This window comes from Gouania willdenowi, chromosome 6, assembly GCF_900634775.1.
Source record: "Gouania willdenowi chromosome 6, fGouWil2.1, whole genome shotgun sequence".
NCBI classification, from domain to species: domain Eukaryota; kingdom Metazoa; phylum Chordata; class Actinopteri; order Blenniiformes; family Gobiesocidae; genus Gouania; species Gouania willdenowi.
In genome coordinates, this window is record NC_041049.1 from 31440987 (window position 1) to 31458424 (window position 17438).

Here is a 17438-nt window from a genome sequence, read left to right on the forward strand (position 1 = left end):
TGTGACTGTCTCTGAACAGACTCTCCCTCTCTGTGTATTTAGAGCTTTATTATTATGAATCTCTGGATCCTCAATAAACGGACCTGCTGTTGTAAACAGAGGCGTATCCTTATATAGGCATATTATTACTGATGGTTTAAAACTCATTGAGACTGTGATCATCTCATTGAAAAGTATGGTACACATTAAACATAATAAGATGACGATTATATCATTATTTGTATAGATTTAAAATCATAATTAAATAATTACCAAGATAGTCTGTTTAATTTCCTTTTGACCACATTAAAACTGTAGATGGTGAGAAAATGTATAGCAGAAGTCTTTTTTACCTCGTTTTCCTTTGTTAAGTGTTTTAAAGCATCACAAATTAAATCTATCAGTGTGATGACGTACTTTCATATGAGTGCGGCAGGAGGTAAACCAAGCCTGCTGCTTAAACGTGGTCAGAGACAGACACTGTGTTTCCATGGCAACTAATGTGTTTTCTCTTTGATGAAACGGACGTTCCAGTTAGATCCCAGTTTAACTGAGCCAGACTCTCAGGTTAAACCTGGAAATAACTCTGAGCTGGCTATGATGAAATACCCCCCAGGGAACACAAAAACACAAGAATCAAAAGATGATGTACAACCATGAACTCTAATACTATATACTGAAGTTCTCCAGTTTACATTTATATATTTTTTTTGTATGACCACAGACGATAATGTATTTATGTGTTATGCTTCTCAGTTTTTTTTGTTTTTGTTTTTGTTTTGTTTTGTGGATATGAATTGAGTAAATACAGCACTATAAAATGAAGAAAGAAGGGTAGGATTTCTTGGAACTTCCACCTACTCCTTTTGAGTGGCAACTTTGTATTATTTTTCTTCTGTAATCTTTGTTTTATTCATATGCTTCTCAAAATAAAATATATATATATAAAAACTGCAAACTTAAACTGCACAGAGATTCATAAACTAGGACTGATTGAAGAATAACTTAAAGAGGACAATAAAGGATGTGAAAAAAGCATAACAGTGCAGGCCCTGACAGTTTCATACACTTTTCTTTGTTCTTTAAGGGCGTTGTGTGTATTTGTGTGGTCGTTTTATATATTTTTCTTATATATTTGTTTTATTTATTTATTTTTGTTGTCTTGTATGTTTTGGGAGTAGTTTTGTGTATTTTGTTGTAACTTTGTTGTCCTGTTGTGTATTTTTGCTGTTTTGTGCATTTTTGTCAATACGTGTATTTTTGTTTTTTTGTGTACATTTATGTGCATTTAGTTTTTGGGGCCGCACAAGAGAGCAGAGACTTCTCCCGTTCTGCACCTTAAAAGCACAAAAGGCACACATTTGCTGCCTGTCGTCAACAACAACAGTCTATTAAAGCGTCCCTTTCTTCTGCACAGGGCCTATAAAACCGTAGAGGAGGACGACTTGAAGTTTCCCCTTATCTATGGCGAAGGGAAGAAGGTAAGGACTAGTGCACTCTGACACTTTTACTCCCACAGCCTGGAATCAGAACTCACTAGGACAGCTTTATCACAGTGTGCAGCTGCCAGGCAGACAAAGGCACATAAACACATTCCAGTCCTGTATTCTATAGGGAAACCACATTCATGTATATTGCACTGCAGGTGTCTGCTGCTTTCACTGTCAAAAGAACTATTAAGCCAGAAATGATTTAAGTTGAGCCAGATTTGAAAGCTAAAAGTAAATTAAAAACAAATGTATGTATTTAAGAAATGAACTCATTATAAAAAAGTAATTAGAAAAATACAATTTAAAAAAGCTGTAACAGAGAAGAACCTGTGGACCTTATAAATAATAATAATAATAATAATAATATATCTTAAAAAAGCATAAACGAAATATAAAGTTATTTCCTCTCACAAACAGTAAGTTAAATGTGCTGGTACATCACTAAAGTGTGAATAAAATATTAAAGTACATTTAATTCCCTAATGTCAGGTTAAACCTATTTTCTTTGTAAATTTTACAATTTACATGTATTACTTATTGTGCTTTCACTCTCTTTACTCTTTTTTTTATTTTGCTTTGTATATGTGACAGAGGCATACAGATCACTTGCATTTTGGATGAATATATAAAAACCACAACTATCTAGAAAAAAAGGGATATTTCAGTACATATAAAGGGGTAGATTTTATTGATTTTTCACCTCCACCAAAGAGGTAATATTTTCACTAGCATTTATTTATTTGTTTGTTTGATTGTTGGCAGGATTACATTAAAGTACTTCAAACTAAAAATAGACCATTCAATTTCACAAGGGAAAAAAAAAATTAAAAATTCCAAGGGATCCAGATCTGAATGTGGATCAGTTTGAAAAATGGAAAAATCCCTCTTTCATCATTGGTGAAATTTCAAAAATTATTATCTTGGTTTGAGATTTATGAGCGACTTCTCCGCTCCTTCAAATACACAAGATATAGACGCATAGACAAATGGGTTACACACCTAATTATCACCTGACTCCCATTCTAAAGGTGAATATTTAACCCAGTGTGTGTGGGAGAGCAGAAAAGGTTGAAAGTAGAAGCTTTGTACACTGAAGTGCCTGTGCAGATTATTGGGTAGATTAAATACATGCAGACATGTTCATAAATCTGGACTTGTTTCTAATATCAGTCACATTTAGTAAAAAGGAAAACAAGCTATAAAGACTATGAAACCTTTTCTAACCTGCTTGTATTGAGTTGATTTATTTTCACTGTGGCAGAAACTGGAGGTTTCATGTGACATTTCGAGTCATTTTGTGTATAATTGTTGTTCATTTGTGTATCTGTTGTCATTTTGTACATTTGTGTTGTCGTTTTTAAATTCTGGAGTCATTTTGTGATTGTTCTGTGGTGGAGGGAGGAGGGGAAGGTTTAACGAGAGGTAGCACTGGTGTTTCCCAACCACTACTTGTGACTACACGTACGTGAGCAGATTGCAGGGGGTTAGTGGACACATTAGTGAAAACTACTAATACTATAGACTTCTAGTCCACATTTTAGTTTATTAAAGTATACTTTATAAGGTCATTTTAAGTTTACAAAAGTACACTTTCAAGTATACAACAAGTACACTCATCTATATACTTCTAATATACTGTATTGAAATACACTTAGAGTTGACTTGTTGTTATACTTTAAGTATACTTGTACATTTGTTTAGCATATTACTTGTAACATACATCTATACTTGAAATATACTTCTTAAAGTATTCTTAAAGTTAACTCATACTGTACGTACACTAGACTGCAATGTGTTTACAAAATCACAAGACAGAATATTGACAACAACTTTGATATATTTGTATAACATACCATACAGTGTATTTACAAATACCCACTTAAATCATTAAAGATGTGCATTTCGAAAACAAAGATCCTCTATGAAATCAACTCCTTCTTTGCTGAAAAAATGAAAGGAAAAAGTGCACATTTGCATGTAAAAATGTAAACATAATAGTCTCCCCAAGATCAAGTCCATCTTTGTCAAATATAGTAAAGGAAAAAGTGTGCGTTTGCTTTTAAAAATGTAAATAAAATAGTGTCTCCAACTGAGAACTGAAGTTCTTTCTTGTCAAAAAAAATGTTCACATCTTTATAACAAAAATGAATAACTACATAAAGATAATCCATTTGAGCACACAAACTATTTACTGTAAACTTTTAGACTCTAGCACTATATGATCTTCAACATGTAAGTTTATAACAGAGGTAATACCTCAAAGCTAATGTGTGTATCAATCAATCAATCAATCAATCTTTATTTGTATAGCGCCAAATCATAACCAATGGTATCTCAAGACACTTTACAGTAGAGCAGTCTTAAGGACGGACTCTTCATTTTATGGATACACATATGCATATATACGTATATACACATACATATGTATCCCACACCCAACATGAATTCATCATGGCGGCAAGGAAAACCTTCTGTTAAGCAGCAGGAACCTTGTGTGGATCCCATTCCTATGATGAACAGCCATCCACGTTATGCTGTGTTGGGTGTGTGCAGAGGAAAGGGTGGAGACAGAGTTGTTGAGACTCTGTAACTCCACACTGAGGATCCCACGGACCTTCAAGACAAAAGCCAGAAGGAGTACAGGAGCAAACACACAAGGGAAGAAGCAGACATAGAGGGAGTGTTAGAGAGAGGAATGGGACCCTCTCCGGTCCCTCTCTAACCTAAATGACCTCTCTCTTAACGCCCTCGCCAACCTCTCTCCAACCGAGCATGCCAGACCCCCCCACCAGCAGTCTATGCCTATTGCATCTCAACTATGAGGAATGTTTTGAGCCTAACCTTAAAGGTAGAGAGGGTGTCTGCCCCCCGAACCGTGGTTGGTAGATGGTTCCAGAGAAGTGGGGCCTGATAACTGAAAGCTCTTCCTCCTATACTACTTTTAGAGACAAATGGAACAACGAGTAGTCCAGCATTTTGAGAGCGTAGTGTTCTGGGGTGATTGTATGGCACTACAAGCTCCTTGAGATAGACTGGTGCCTGTCCATTTAGGGCTTTATAAGTGAGAAGAAGAATCTTGAATTCTATTCTATATTTTATGGGAAGCCAATGCAGAGAGGCTAATACAGGAGTAATGTGATCTCTTCTCCTAGTTTTAGTCAGTACACGTGCTGCAGCATTTTGAACCAGCTGAAGTGTCTTAAGCGACTTGCTCGGGCAGCCTGCTAAAAGAGAATTACAATAATCCAGTCGTGAGGTAACAAAAGCATGGACTAGCTTTTCGGCGTCGCCCTGAGACAGGATAGATCTGATTTTAGCAATGTTGCGGAGATGAAAGAAGGCAGTTCTTGAAGTTTGTTTTATGTGAGAGTTGAAGGATAAATCCTGATCAAATAGAACCCCAAGGTTTCTAACAGTTGTGCTTCGTGCCAGAGTAATGCCATCTAGAGCAGTTAGGCTAGCATAGGTTTCTCTAAGGTCTCGTGGGCCCAGTACAATGACCTCAGTCTTGTCTGAGTTAAGAAGAAGAAAATTTTGGTCCATCCAGGCCCTAATGTCCTTTAGACAGACCTCAAGTTTAGATAGCTGATTTGTCTCACCTGGCTTCATTGATACATACAGTTGGGTATCATCAGCATAGCAGTGAAAGTTAACAGAGTATTTTCTCATAACATTACCAAGGGGGATCATATAGATACAGAAGAGGATTGGACCTAGCACAGAGCCCTGAGGAACCCCGTAGCTTACTTTAGTGTACACAGAAGACTTATTATTCACTTGTGTAGTAAAAAAACATTTTTATTCTGCTAAATTAAATGTAAGCACAAGTCAATGATTTCACCTTATTCTGTACTTGGATCAAGATATACTAAATATTAGTACTTTGTGGCAGAAAGAAGTAAATAATTATACTAATGTACAAGTATAAGCTTTAGTGTTAATAAGTGTAAGTCTAAGTATTAATGTACTTAGTCTTAGACTATTCTTTATACTTTTCAGTATGAGCCAAGTATACTTCACTATACTTTTCTTAAGTATATAAAAAGTACACTTTAAGTATAATGCCTCAGTGTTGGTACAAAATAAGTGTACTTGTAGTACAGTTGAATAAACTACTTTTTGCTAAGACTACCTAAATGGCCTAAATTCTTTGTTCCTGATAATAATAATATTAATTCCTTGGATTTTAATAGCGCTTTTTCACAGAAACTCAAGGCACTTTGCATTGATGTGCATCATTCTTTCACACCACACTTAGTGGTGGTAAGCTACTATTGTAGCCACAGCTGCCCTGGGGCAGACTGGAAGAAGTGAGGCTGCCATAGTGAACCATTGGTCCCTCTAACCACCACCAACACTAGTGTGCATTCATAGTAGGCAATGTGGGTAAAGCACCTTGCCCAAGGACACAATGACTTGGATAGAGTTCGAACCCCCAACCCTTCGGTTATTGGGCGACCCACTCTATCACTGAGCCACAGTCGCTTCATTATAGGTGATTTGACAAAAAGTCTACGAAGGTACATGAAACAAAGGTTAGGAACCACTGCTCTACACGTGTCTATTCACTGACATTATGTGTGTTTAATGTCAAAGGCAGAAGTGTCTCTTCTCAAAGAATCAGCAGCTTTTAGTTAAGTTAAGTCAGCATTTTTCATCGTTCTCTGAGCCTCAGGTGCTGTCAGGCTCATTCATTTGCATTAGGCAGAGTGAATTATGTTGGCCTGCAATGATCTCTACTTCTGCCTCTAAAAATGGATGCTGGAACAGGATCTGGAGAGAACTAGGCTAATTGAAGTTACACAGCATGCTGATGAGGGCAAACATGGTGTGGCCTGAATGAGCTCAGAGGGATCAGTGTGCTACTTCAGGGAAAGACACCAGAATGTTGTTCAGTGGCTGCAACGCTTCACCAGTAAAGGATGGGAAAACATTGTGGGGTTAAAGCTGCCGGTGAGGATCCCTAATATTTTTTTTAAACTCTACCTGTAATTGGGCTGTGGGATAAAACTCATACTAGGCTTAACCTTAGACACGTTGATCCCAAATACTACTACTGTTCTAGGTATTACCACTCACTCCTTCCCTCTGTCCACAGCCACCACCATTATACATAAGCCTCACGATTATCACCAGACTGGCTTGATTACACAACACAATAAGCACAATATACACAACTACAACATCACATCTCACTTTAAAATAATCAACTCTTCCCCACCCTTTTCATTTCCCACCTTGAGTCTCTCCTCCCAGTTCACTCCCTCAGTTGTTCCAAAACAATGGAAATAGTTGATTTTATGGCTTTCCACGAAAAGCACCCGAACGCAGCCGAAATGTAATGTCTCGCAGAGTGAAATCATATAGGAACAACATAAAGAAACCAGAACAAAAATGGCATCAAGCCATGATTTTTAAAACTACTTGGATTGATTGGCAACGTGCCTTTCAACTATCCTAGCTCTCTTTTTTTGCAGAATCTATCATGGAACTTTTCCACTTCTGCAGTATTCCCAATATAACAACACAATGTGTAAAACTTTTCCGAAGTTCAAGTCACATCACTATTTGTCAAGAAACGCAAAATTTGTGACGGATTCACAAACTTCCAAGCGACAATTTCTCGATTTTCAGAATACCTACAAGTCTACAATATGTCTTAATCTGTGTTATTACATTTTTTTTGTGATATTCGCCAGCAGCTTTAAATATTGACACCTTAGATGCAGGATGTACTTTGGGCATTGAAGTACCACAGCATTCCACTGCCTCACACAAAGCACCGCTCACACTTTAAAGAGACTACACACAATGTGGATCCCTGACTCAGTGTGCCAATACAGCCCTGACATATTGAGGCATGTTTACCTACACACCTCTGAAAGTGTGCTGTGGTTTCTGTGATCAATCTTTTCTGTCCAGGGAGTCAAAGAAGTGGAGCCTCCAAGGTGTAACACTGTCACAATCATGCATACTGTATAATATGCAATATTATCTTTTTAAAAATACATGAGAAAAGATGCATCTTGGTTAGGAAAAGATGGCACTATATGGAGTGTCAACCTAAGGCGACAAATGCAGACATGGACCCAAAAAAAAAGGAGTCTCCATGGATCAAACTTCCTTGTACAAAACATCCTACAGATCTGAGAATGTACAATACAAGTCCACGCCTCAAACTGGTTGTTGTGTTCCTTAAACCATTCATACACAACTTATTTTCTCAATAAAACCTGTTATGTTGTAATGTTATGGACAAATTGAGTCACGGCTCTTGCTGTTGCAGCTTGTCAGCCTTTAGCAGGAAAATACAACCACAGCATGATCAGAAAAGGCATTAGTTCTTAATAATTTACTCCACATTAACTGATGCTAACTCCCTGCCTGCATCACAATACTGCTTATAGCTTTTAGCTTTGAGTGAAGTTGTTGTTTCCAGAGCTTTGCAATTTATTAAGTGAGAACTGGACGTTCATTGCCCCATGCCTGTGTCTCCTTTTATTACCCAAATGGGTCACATACACTACTCTGCTATAAAGATATGACCACGTGCCAAATATTGTCTCTGTTGCATTTTAGTAATATTTACAGTTAATACAACTCTAAATAAAACTAAAGTTGGATAAGTATCATAATGAAACCTTATGGGGAATTAATTCTTCTAACGCAGGGTACTGGTTATTTTTGCAGGCCCGTGTGTTGGCAACTATCGGTGTGACAAGAGGTCTCGGGGATCACAACCTTAAAGTGCACGACTCTAAAATTTACATCAAGCCATTCTTGTCCTGCTGTCCAGAGGTACGTAAAACCCTGACCCTATTTTAAATGAGTCAGTGTATATGTAAAAGAAGAAATAACATTTCTATTTGAGCTCTACTTGTTTCATTGTCATGCACTCTGTTTTTAGTTCTTTATTTCTTTTTCTTTGTTCTGTTAATTTATTGGCAGTGGATGTCCGTACGGTTGCCGTATCAATATACCGACATTCTATCCTTACGCAGCGCCCCTATTTGGCCAGTTAAGGTCACATGACTAAGACTAAACCTTACCCTAAACCAGGGGTCTGCAACCTGCGGCTCTGGAGCCTCATGTGGCTCTTTGACTTTTTTTGCAATGGCTCTTTGTGGCTTTAAAACAAAAAATTAAATAATGAATTGTTATTTCTTACAGAGGGTGTTGATGATTAATGATATTAACGTCAAATAGAATAATGATAAAACAATTGGTTAACCTAAAAATAAATTGCATTGTGCAATAACTCAGCCATCTTCCTACTTCAACTCCTACAACCTCTACAGACCATCAACTGTCCTTGAACCTGTAGGTATCCTTAAGTTTTAAATCCCTTGTAAGATAACTAAACTAACAAAAAGACTATTTTGTGTGGGGAAAGATGTATTGAATTGCCAACATGCCGCCTTAATATGCACGTTTAATATGTTGCAAGAAATTAGCAATTAGCATGTGTTGACCAAGATGATCATGTGTTCTCAAATTCAAATAATTTTTTGTAGCCCTTCAAATCCATTAACTCATAAAATTATTCGATATTATTTTAACTGTGTAGAATTGTATACACTGTATTGTCCTCATTGAGAAGGTTTTTTTTTTTTTTGGCTCCGGAAGGACTTACCGTAAACCTAACCCTTAAAATTGTTGCGATATTGGGTTATAACCTAACCCTAGCCCTAAACCTAACCCTAAGATGCTACGTACGTGTACTTTGGTAACGGTACCAATAACACCGGGGGTTGTTTGTACGGCAACCGTACAAATAGACACTTTGTTATTTATTTGATTTTGACTTTAGAGTTGCAGTTATGTCCAAAGAGAGTTGACCTAACAAGTTGTTTTACATGTAACCTTTTTTATTTTATTTATTTATTTTTTTAAAGAGCAAATGTTGAGATTATACACTTCCCCAGAGACCGCTACATAGGGGTGGGAATCTTTAGGCACCTCACAATTCCATTACGTTGATAGGGACTGTGATTTGATTAACAATCGATGCATCTCGATGCACTTTTTCTAAAGCATTTCTTAGTTTGTCACCGTGACCACTGATGAATTGCTGTTTTTAAAAACATAGCAATAGTATTCACCCTCAGGAACATCAAGCAAACCAGCAGACTAGGAGCAAAGGTTTCTGATTGGACTATAGAACCATCCTATATCTTTAACATATATTGGAGCTTGAAGAAATTTCCCACTAATTTAATTTGATATAGTCTTAGTACCAATGCACTATTTTAGCCACTGCAGAACCACGCAGAAAACATGTAAACTGTGTGCAGATTTTCATGGTTTCCACCGACCTGCTGAATTACTCCCATATCACTAAAATTCCTCATGGGTGTGAATGTGAGAGTGAATATTTGTCAGACTGGCGGCCTGTTCCTTTCATCCGTTGCTGCTCACCCGATATCACCTTTCATCCAGTGCAGCAGCCTGGCATCGCTTACAGATGTGCAGATAATTTGAAGTGGCAGATTTTCACACAAGAAATGATTTGATGCAGAAACAGGTGATGTGAAGATGTTTCAATCCAATAATTAGCATATACTTAAATTCATCCATCCACCCACCCATTACTCCCAACAAAGAGAGCCAGTCTCTCCAGGGAATCCTGGGAAAACTCTGTGGTCTCATCGGGGGTGACCAGTATCAGATCCTTGAGAACTGCCTGTTGTCGATGGTATGAGGCTGAACTTGTTATGGTGTTTCATAGAGTGGTCATCGGCACCATCAGTTAATATTAACTTTCAAAGTACAAATAAACATGTTACTTGGGCCAAAAAAGTGTTATTGAAGAATAAGATAAGATAAACCCTCATTCATCCTATACAATGTGAACATTTACAGAATTACAGTAGCAAACAAGCAAGTGTACAGAGCAAACAAAATAACAAAAGGGATATATAAAGATATGAGAATTGATTAAGTTTAATTAGTAAAAGATTATGTACAGAACACTTTCATTCTGAGAAATATATACAAAACCATACAAGAATGAAATGCGTAGGAACACATAAAATACATACAAATGTTTACTGAGGTTTAAACTAATATACTGATTATTTACAAGTAGTTAAAACATACTATATTATAATTTCCCTTAGACATTTCCCCAAGAGCAGTGGAAATCACAAGGAGTTTGGCAGGAATGATGGTGAAGGACTGACGATAGAGGAGTTTTTGTCGTCACATTTAACCTTTGCCTGTATTCTCGCCTGAACTTTAACAAAATAATCCAAAGGAAACGTCACTAAAACACCTAAAGGTCAGCTGTTTGATGATACGTCAAAATCAGAAAAAATAAATTATCGGATCGGGATCAGCGATACTGGTCCTGTATTTACTTGGTATTGGATAGATACCAAATCTTGCAGTGTTGCACACCTCTAGTGCCCACTGACTCAAATTATGGCACAGACGTGTTTATGCACAGTTACACACCTGACACATCTGTCACATATGACAGAGCTGTGATACTTCGAAACACAGACAGGTGTGGTCTTTAAATATAACCCCTAACCTTCCTGTCAAAAGATGTCAGTTCTAAACCCATGAGCTACAGGTGCATTGCTAATGAAAGCCAGGAGTGGAAATTGCAATGATTCTTGTTGTGGGACTAAAGTGAAGGTTCACAATAAAGCTCTGTGCTATGTGGTTAACAAAGTGTAAGCAGGAGGCTGTCATGAAGCAAAATGGAACCGTGGACCCTAATGCAATCAGAGTAATTCCCACATGTGAGTGATGATGTAATGAATGCTCCGCTGCACCTGCGGCAGAGCTTATGAAGACATAACAAAGATTTTCCAGGTTTAAACATTCTGGATTAGCGCTCTAGTCCTTCCAACACACTCTTTGGGGCAGATTCACTAAGATCTGAAATAAAGGGTGGTAAACCAGGTGCTGTTTCCTCACCTGCTGTGGGGAATTCCTAATATTGCAGCACAAATCTGTGCGCGTGTAGACGTGGTTGAGATCGCCTTATTTAAATGAACATTTTGCTCATTCACTGTGGAGAGGTGAGTGCACAGAAGCACAAAATGACATTTGAGGAAGTTAAATTGGAGGCAGATAGACTTCTCTGTCTGCTACACAAACATTCAATGATGTGGAAAACAAAATGAATAAATAAAAGTGTTGTTCAATAAGCTTTAAAATCTAATGTTATTTTTCCCTCCTAATTTACTGTGGACTCTCCGTCAGGTCCTGTAACTTTGCTCTTATCAGTCCATGGAAAACATCATGCAGCAGGTCTGAGCTGCTGAGTAGTGCTGTGTCACCACACTCTCATATGTTTATATTGTGCCATCGCTGCTAATTCTGGCCTGACGCTCTTTGCATCAACGCAACACGAGAGTTTGAGTCAAAACATGTTGATGAAGACACAGGAGCTCCCTGAAGAATCCAGCACGTAGCCACATCCGACTCTAGCTGTTTCTCTCCATCACACACACACTTTACTTTGCATTTGACACTTTACTCTGCATTGACTATTGTTTTATTTAAATATTTTCTTTATAATAGAAAGGTTAATTGGAACATTTTTTTTTTATCTCTGCTGTGTTTTGTGTCAACATTGAGTGTAGTTGTGATCTCTGTGTGAGTTTGCAACTGAATGTGAGTCGTACTATTTTTCTGCACAAAAACAGTCACCACAAACAGTTTGTGGTTTGATGAATTGCATTGCGTGCACGGCATTATTTATTTGCATTTTCTCCTCCTCATTTTTTGCAACCCTTATTAGATCCTCCTACATAGCTCGACACTGCAACCAAATTGGTCGCATATGCGACTAGTTTTTCAGTGTGTGCGAGTGAAAATTTCATCTGGTCACATCTGTGCGAGTGCGTGGATGACCTTATTTTGGACGGAGCGGTAGAGCGCTTCGTCACGTCCCACAGAGTGCACTTTTCTCTCTCTCTCGATCTCGCTCCGCGGGTGAGAAGACATGCTAACGCGTCTTGGTTGCGGGTAATGCAACGTGAATGCGCCGAGTATAAACACCAATGAGCTCTTTTGGAGTGCGCGCGGTCCACGAACGGAGCCAGGCATAACGAGCCCTTCACTGACAGTGCCCGCTCACATTGAGGGCAGCAGTAAAAAGGAAGAACGTGCCGAGCACAGCAACAGAGCATACACGCTCATTAGAATCAGCATGGAGGGACCAGAACTGATGGACTATGATGCCAGGACAGATGTTCAATTGTGGTTCTCTCAGGGCAGGGGTCTGCAACCTGCGGCTCTGGAGCCTCATGAGGCTCTTTGACTCTTTTGCAATGGCTCTCTATAGCTTTAAAAACTATTGAAATAAAGAGTTTTTTTTATAGAAGCTATTAATGATTAATGACAAATAAAATCAAGATATAACAATTTGTTAACCTTAAATAAATCACGTTGTGCAATGACTCCAAAAACTTGCAGAAAAACTTAATATTGACACTAAAACCTGAAAACATTTAGCAAATATATCTCGAGTCATTGTCAATCTTTACTTCATACAAAACTACAGTGCGCCATTTAAGTCAACTATTCATCAGCATGCGTGGCTATGCTGTACACTTGAGTGCAGGGTTTCTTTTTACTTAATGAGTAAACTTGGATAGAGTTCAATCTAAACAGATGTTTATCGCCCTACAGCCACTAAAACATAGAAACTGTCCTTGTCTATGCTCAGGGTATCACGGCAAGAAAAGTAGAATTAAACATGAACTGTATGTCAGAGGATTAATATTATTGCTATTGAAATCTCCCAGAGGACTCTCAGGGTTGGTGAGCGTCACTTACAGTATGTTCTTATTAGCAAGGCTTGAATTCTTTCAGGGTTGCCACTCATGACCCACTCCTTCCTTTCCCTCTGCAGCGTCTGTGCTGCTTTCACAGTCCTCTGCAGTAGGTTGGCGTTTGTGTTGTGAAAAAGCAGCTCCTCCACCCAGCTGACAACAGCCAACTACAGATATCCTGCATCCAAGGCTGCAGGATATTTGTTCTTGTTTGGTTTTTCAGAGAACGTTTCTTTGTTTCGACCGAGTTGCCACAGTAACATGTCTTTGATTCAGACAGTCAATTGTTTGCTAAGAAATATACAAAGAAAGAAGAGGATAAGGTTGGACAGATTTATAGATATAGCCATAATGTGATGGCAGCTCAGGGTAATAGCCTTGACCCTTTGTTTGTCATGAATAGATGTTTGGTTCTATTCTTTGAATGGAACCACACAGAGCAGGTGTAAAAGCTCTCAAATGTTTCCAGCAGCCTGTCCTCACAAGTTTTGTGTGAATGATGGAAATCATCCTCTGTTAATGATTTGTTATTGTTTCCTCCATTGTTTCCCTTAGGTCAGAGTTTACCCATTAGAGCAGTGCAAACATAGTGCTGATGATGTTTTAGTGCTTGGAACCGACGGCCTGTGGGACGTCCTCTCCAACCAGGAAGTGGCTGAAGTAGTAAACGGTTTCCTGGCAAACTGCGACGCAGACGACCAGCACAGGCACGTTCAACTTATCGCACAGTCCCAGTCAGTCAGGCCTGAACTTCCTCTCACTGATGTCTCATTGGAGAGAGTTTTAACATTTAAATACATATCTTCACTGACATAATGTATATAGATGCTGATGCTCAGAATGTCAGCCTTTTGTCAGTTGTTTTTTTTTGTTTTTATTGAGCTGCTGTAGAGTTACTGTCATAAATGACTAGACTGATCTTTTTTTTTTTCTGAAAGCTGCGCATGCCTTTTATTGCCTCAGGTACACGATGGCAGCTCAGGAGCTGGTGATGAGAGCCAGAGGTGTGCTGAAGGATCGAGGCTGGAGGATTACCAATGACCGATTGGGTTCTGGAGACGACATTTCTGTGTTCATCGTCCCCCTCATGTACGGCAACAAGCTAAACTCACTGAGCACTTAATCTTCTATTTGCTTTAGTATACTATTCAGTTTTTCCTCAGAGGTTTCAGTTTTTGCCAGGGATGGCATTTTTCTTCATTTTTTCCAATTTTTTTTCTCATCATTCCGAGAATCTTGTAACATTCTGAAAACCAGAAGAGCTCCTCAGCTCGGTTGGGTTATGGCAGTGGTTCCCAACCCGTTTTTGGGTCGTGACCCCATATTTATATCACAAATTTCTGGCAACTCCAGAGACATTTATTTTTCAAGAATTACAAACCTCCTGCATGAGGTTAATAATCTCATGCAGGATTACTATTGCAACAAGACATCATCAGTAAGGTAAAACTAACTTGTCTCACTTCAATCTGGAAGAAGCTGCTGTGAACTTCAGCGTGGTGCTGAACTTCAAAACTGAATTTGCCGTTCTTCCACTTTTATCTGGATTAGAATCAAACTTCCAATGTTTCAAGCAGGTGAGGTAATGTTTTGAGTCTTTCCTGACAAGCAATCACACATTCAGGATGAAAGTACACCCGCACGAGCTTGTCACACCTTAATATCCAGGCACTACCGAATGTCCCTGAGTTGTTTAACTTGTTAAAAAAGCTTGGTTGCTCTTAATCCATTAGCTAGAAATCTTTGTTTGAAAATGTCTGGTCAAAGCAATCAACTGCAGCATAACCTAAGAAGCCATAAGCATCATTTGCATGTTGAACAGTTGAACAGTCATTTGTAGAAGACAGAAAAATTATGGATCCACTGCACAGAGGCCTGATTGGCCAGTGCTGCCATGTTAGGTGCAACATGAAGTCATGTTTAATACGTCTGCATCTTGTAGTTTGTAGATTTTTTGTGTTTTTTAGAACTTTAAGTACTTTAGCAAATATGTGTATTTTATTGTAGTTCAGTATTAGGTCTTGACATGGTGAGGCCAAAATGATTGGGAAGGGGAAGAGGTGGTGATTAACATGTATTCTAATGATTAAAAGCCAAACCTTTATCAGCTTTTCCACAATTCCTGCCTCTCCAGTTGCCTAACTTACTCATACGTTTCTGAATTTTATGGAGGTTGTATTAAAGTAAGTTTTATTTCTCTGTAAACACTACATAGTAGCAAAATCTGACTTTTTTCAAATACAGATTTCCTTTAAACGTTTATTAAATGATTTCCTTACATAAGTGAACATCATTTGTCCACTGTCCACATCTTCCCTTACATTAGCTACTTTGGCCACAAGCCATCCATCCATTTTCCAACCTGCTTGCTCCTTTTCAGGGTTGTGGTGGTCTACTGGTGTCTATCCCAACTGTCATTGGGCGCTATGTGGGGGTACACCCGGGACAGTGAGCCAGTCTATCGCAGCATTGGCAAGAACTTAAAAAAATGAAAATAAGGGTTGAACAGCACAGCAACTGTTAAAACAAAATACAAAACATTTATCTGGTTAGTTACTCATTAATTTTCCTTCATCTTTGTTTCTACACTAGTTTAAAGTCCCTGGTCAGAAGTCTTTCATGTGTAACAGATGACACCATTAAACTGCTGCCTTCTACTTGTGATGATGCGTCATGTATGGACTCTGTTGCTTTGGACTCCAATGCTATTAAAAAGATGTAAATGAAAAAACTGAAACTAACTAGTCAGTCATGCAATCAAGTCAAACCTTATAGACCCACATCACAAGTGAAAGAAGACAAATACGATCATTTTCTGCCTCGTACCTTAGGTCATTCCTGATCAATTCCCTGCAATGCTGTCAGTCCCTCTGAGGACCTGGGGCCTCATGTACCAAGACTCACATGGAATTCTTACTTAAAAATCATGTACGCTTAAATCTAGAAAATGTACGCACAACAACAACAACAACCAAATGTTTGAATCTGTGTAGATAGATCGAAGTACATTTCCCTTCAACGTAGAGTTGAACACAGATCTTGGAGTACCCAACCTCAGGGCCCCCTCCCTGTCCATGCCCAGGTTAAAGGGCCTATTTAACTGCCTGGTCAGAAAACTAAAACCCTTACCATGAGTAACAATGGAAAGAAGAAAAGGTTAAGAGAATGTGAATTAGAGACGCTCCTCACTGAGGTGGAGATGTGTAATATTTTACTGCTGTATGGGTTGTTGTCCAGACCTCAGAAAAAAGGGCAGATCAATATGTCAACCCAGGAAAAAAGCACATGGTTAGCCCTCCCATCGCTCATCTGCAACCCAACTTTGCTGTAATGTTTAGCAACTTTTCAGACCCAGACCTAGAAACGCCTTTTTCAACAAAGCAGGTAGCGACAAATCTTTCAACCTTTTGTTGTGTTATTGGCCCCCGTTGGATCAATGTCTGCAGAAACATATATACGTACACAATCAATGCAGTTGGTGAAAACCACTGCACATATCCATGGTCATTTTCCTCTTGAAACTTGTTGAACTTTGTTCTGGAAATGGACGAATGCAACCTTTGTACACGCGGCCTCTGGTGTCTGTTGAAATGTTCTCAAGTCTACTTCTTGGACTTTACCATGTGTAATATCTGAGACTATTTGTACCTCCATTGTAGGAAACTTTACTGTTTTTACTATTTCGTATTAAAAATGTTTCATGTGCAGCTTTCTGTCATTTTTCTTTTTATGTTTACATAGTTATCTTTCTAAAAAGCAAGGAACGTCTGTGTGTGTGTGTGTGCGTGTAGCAAATATCTCCCCGACGCGGTGCGAGTTCGACCTGAAACTCCGTCAACGGGTTCCAAATACCCCAAGTGTGTGTATCTGTTATTTTGGAGTAATTTGGTCATTTCAAAATGATTAATTATCTATATCCCAACCCGTTCAATTCTCCATCTGGAAAACTGCGGATTCTCTGTGGTGCCGTGCATGGAAGCTAAGCTCTGACCACTGATTTTAGTTTTTTAAAAAAAGGCAGCCGAATTGTACATAATACTTTAATTTACTTACTCACTCATGTAGTTTGGAGCTTTATGTTTTGTTTTGCGCAGTTTTGTTACTTTTCTGATTGGCGCTACAATGTCTATGGAGTTTGGTTATCAGCGTCTCAAACATTTCACGGAACACACACACA

The 17438-nt window shown here is 38.5% G+C and overlaps 1 protein-coding gene across 2 annotated transcripts in view; it reads left to right on the plus strand.

Annotated features, from left to right (window-relative positions):
• The window catches only part of ppm1h (protein phosphatase, Mg2+/Mn2+ dependent, 1H), a 50809-nt gene extending 33851 nt beyond the window's left edge, over positions 1-16958 (plus strand). Inside the window, exons 7-10 of one of the 2 annotated variants that reach the window (XM_028451736.1) lie at positions 1397-1460; positions 8160-8267; positions 13817-13968; positions 14225-16958. In XM_028451736.1, coding sequence (XP_028307537.1) covers positions 1397-1460; positions 8160-8267; positions 13817-13968; positions 14225-14384 — 484 coding nt within the window. In that variant the 3' untranslated portion in view covers positions 14385-16958. The remainder of the gene's footprint in view (positions 1-1396; positions 1461-8159; positions 8268-13816; positions 13969-14224) is intronic. The other variant, XM_028451737.1, reaches the window with a different exon arrangement.
• The last annotated feature ends 480 nt before the right edge of the window (positions 16959-17438 follow it).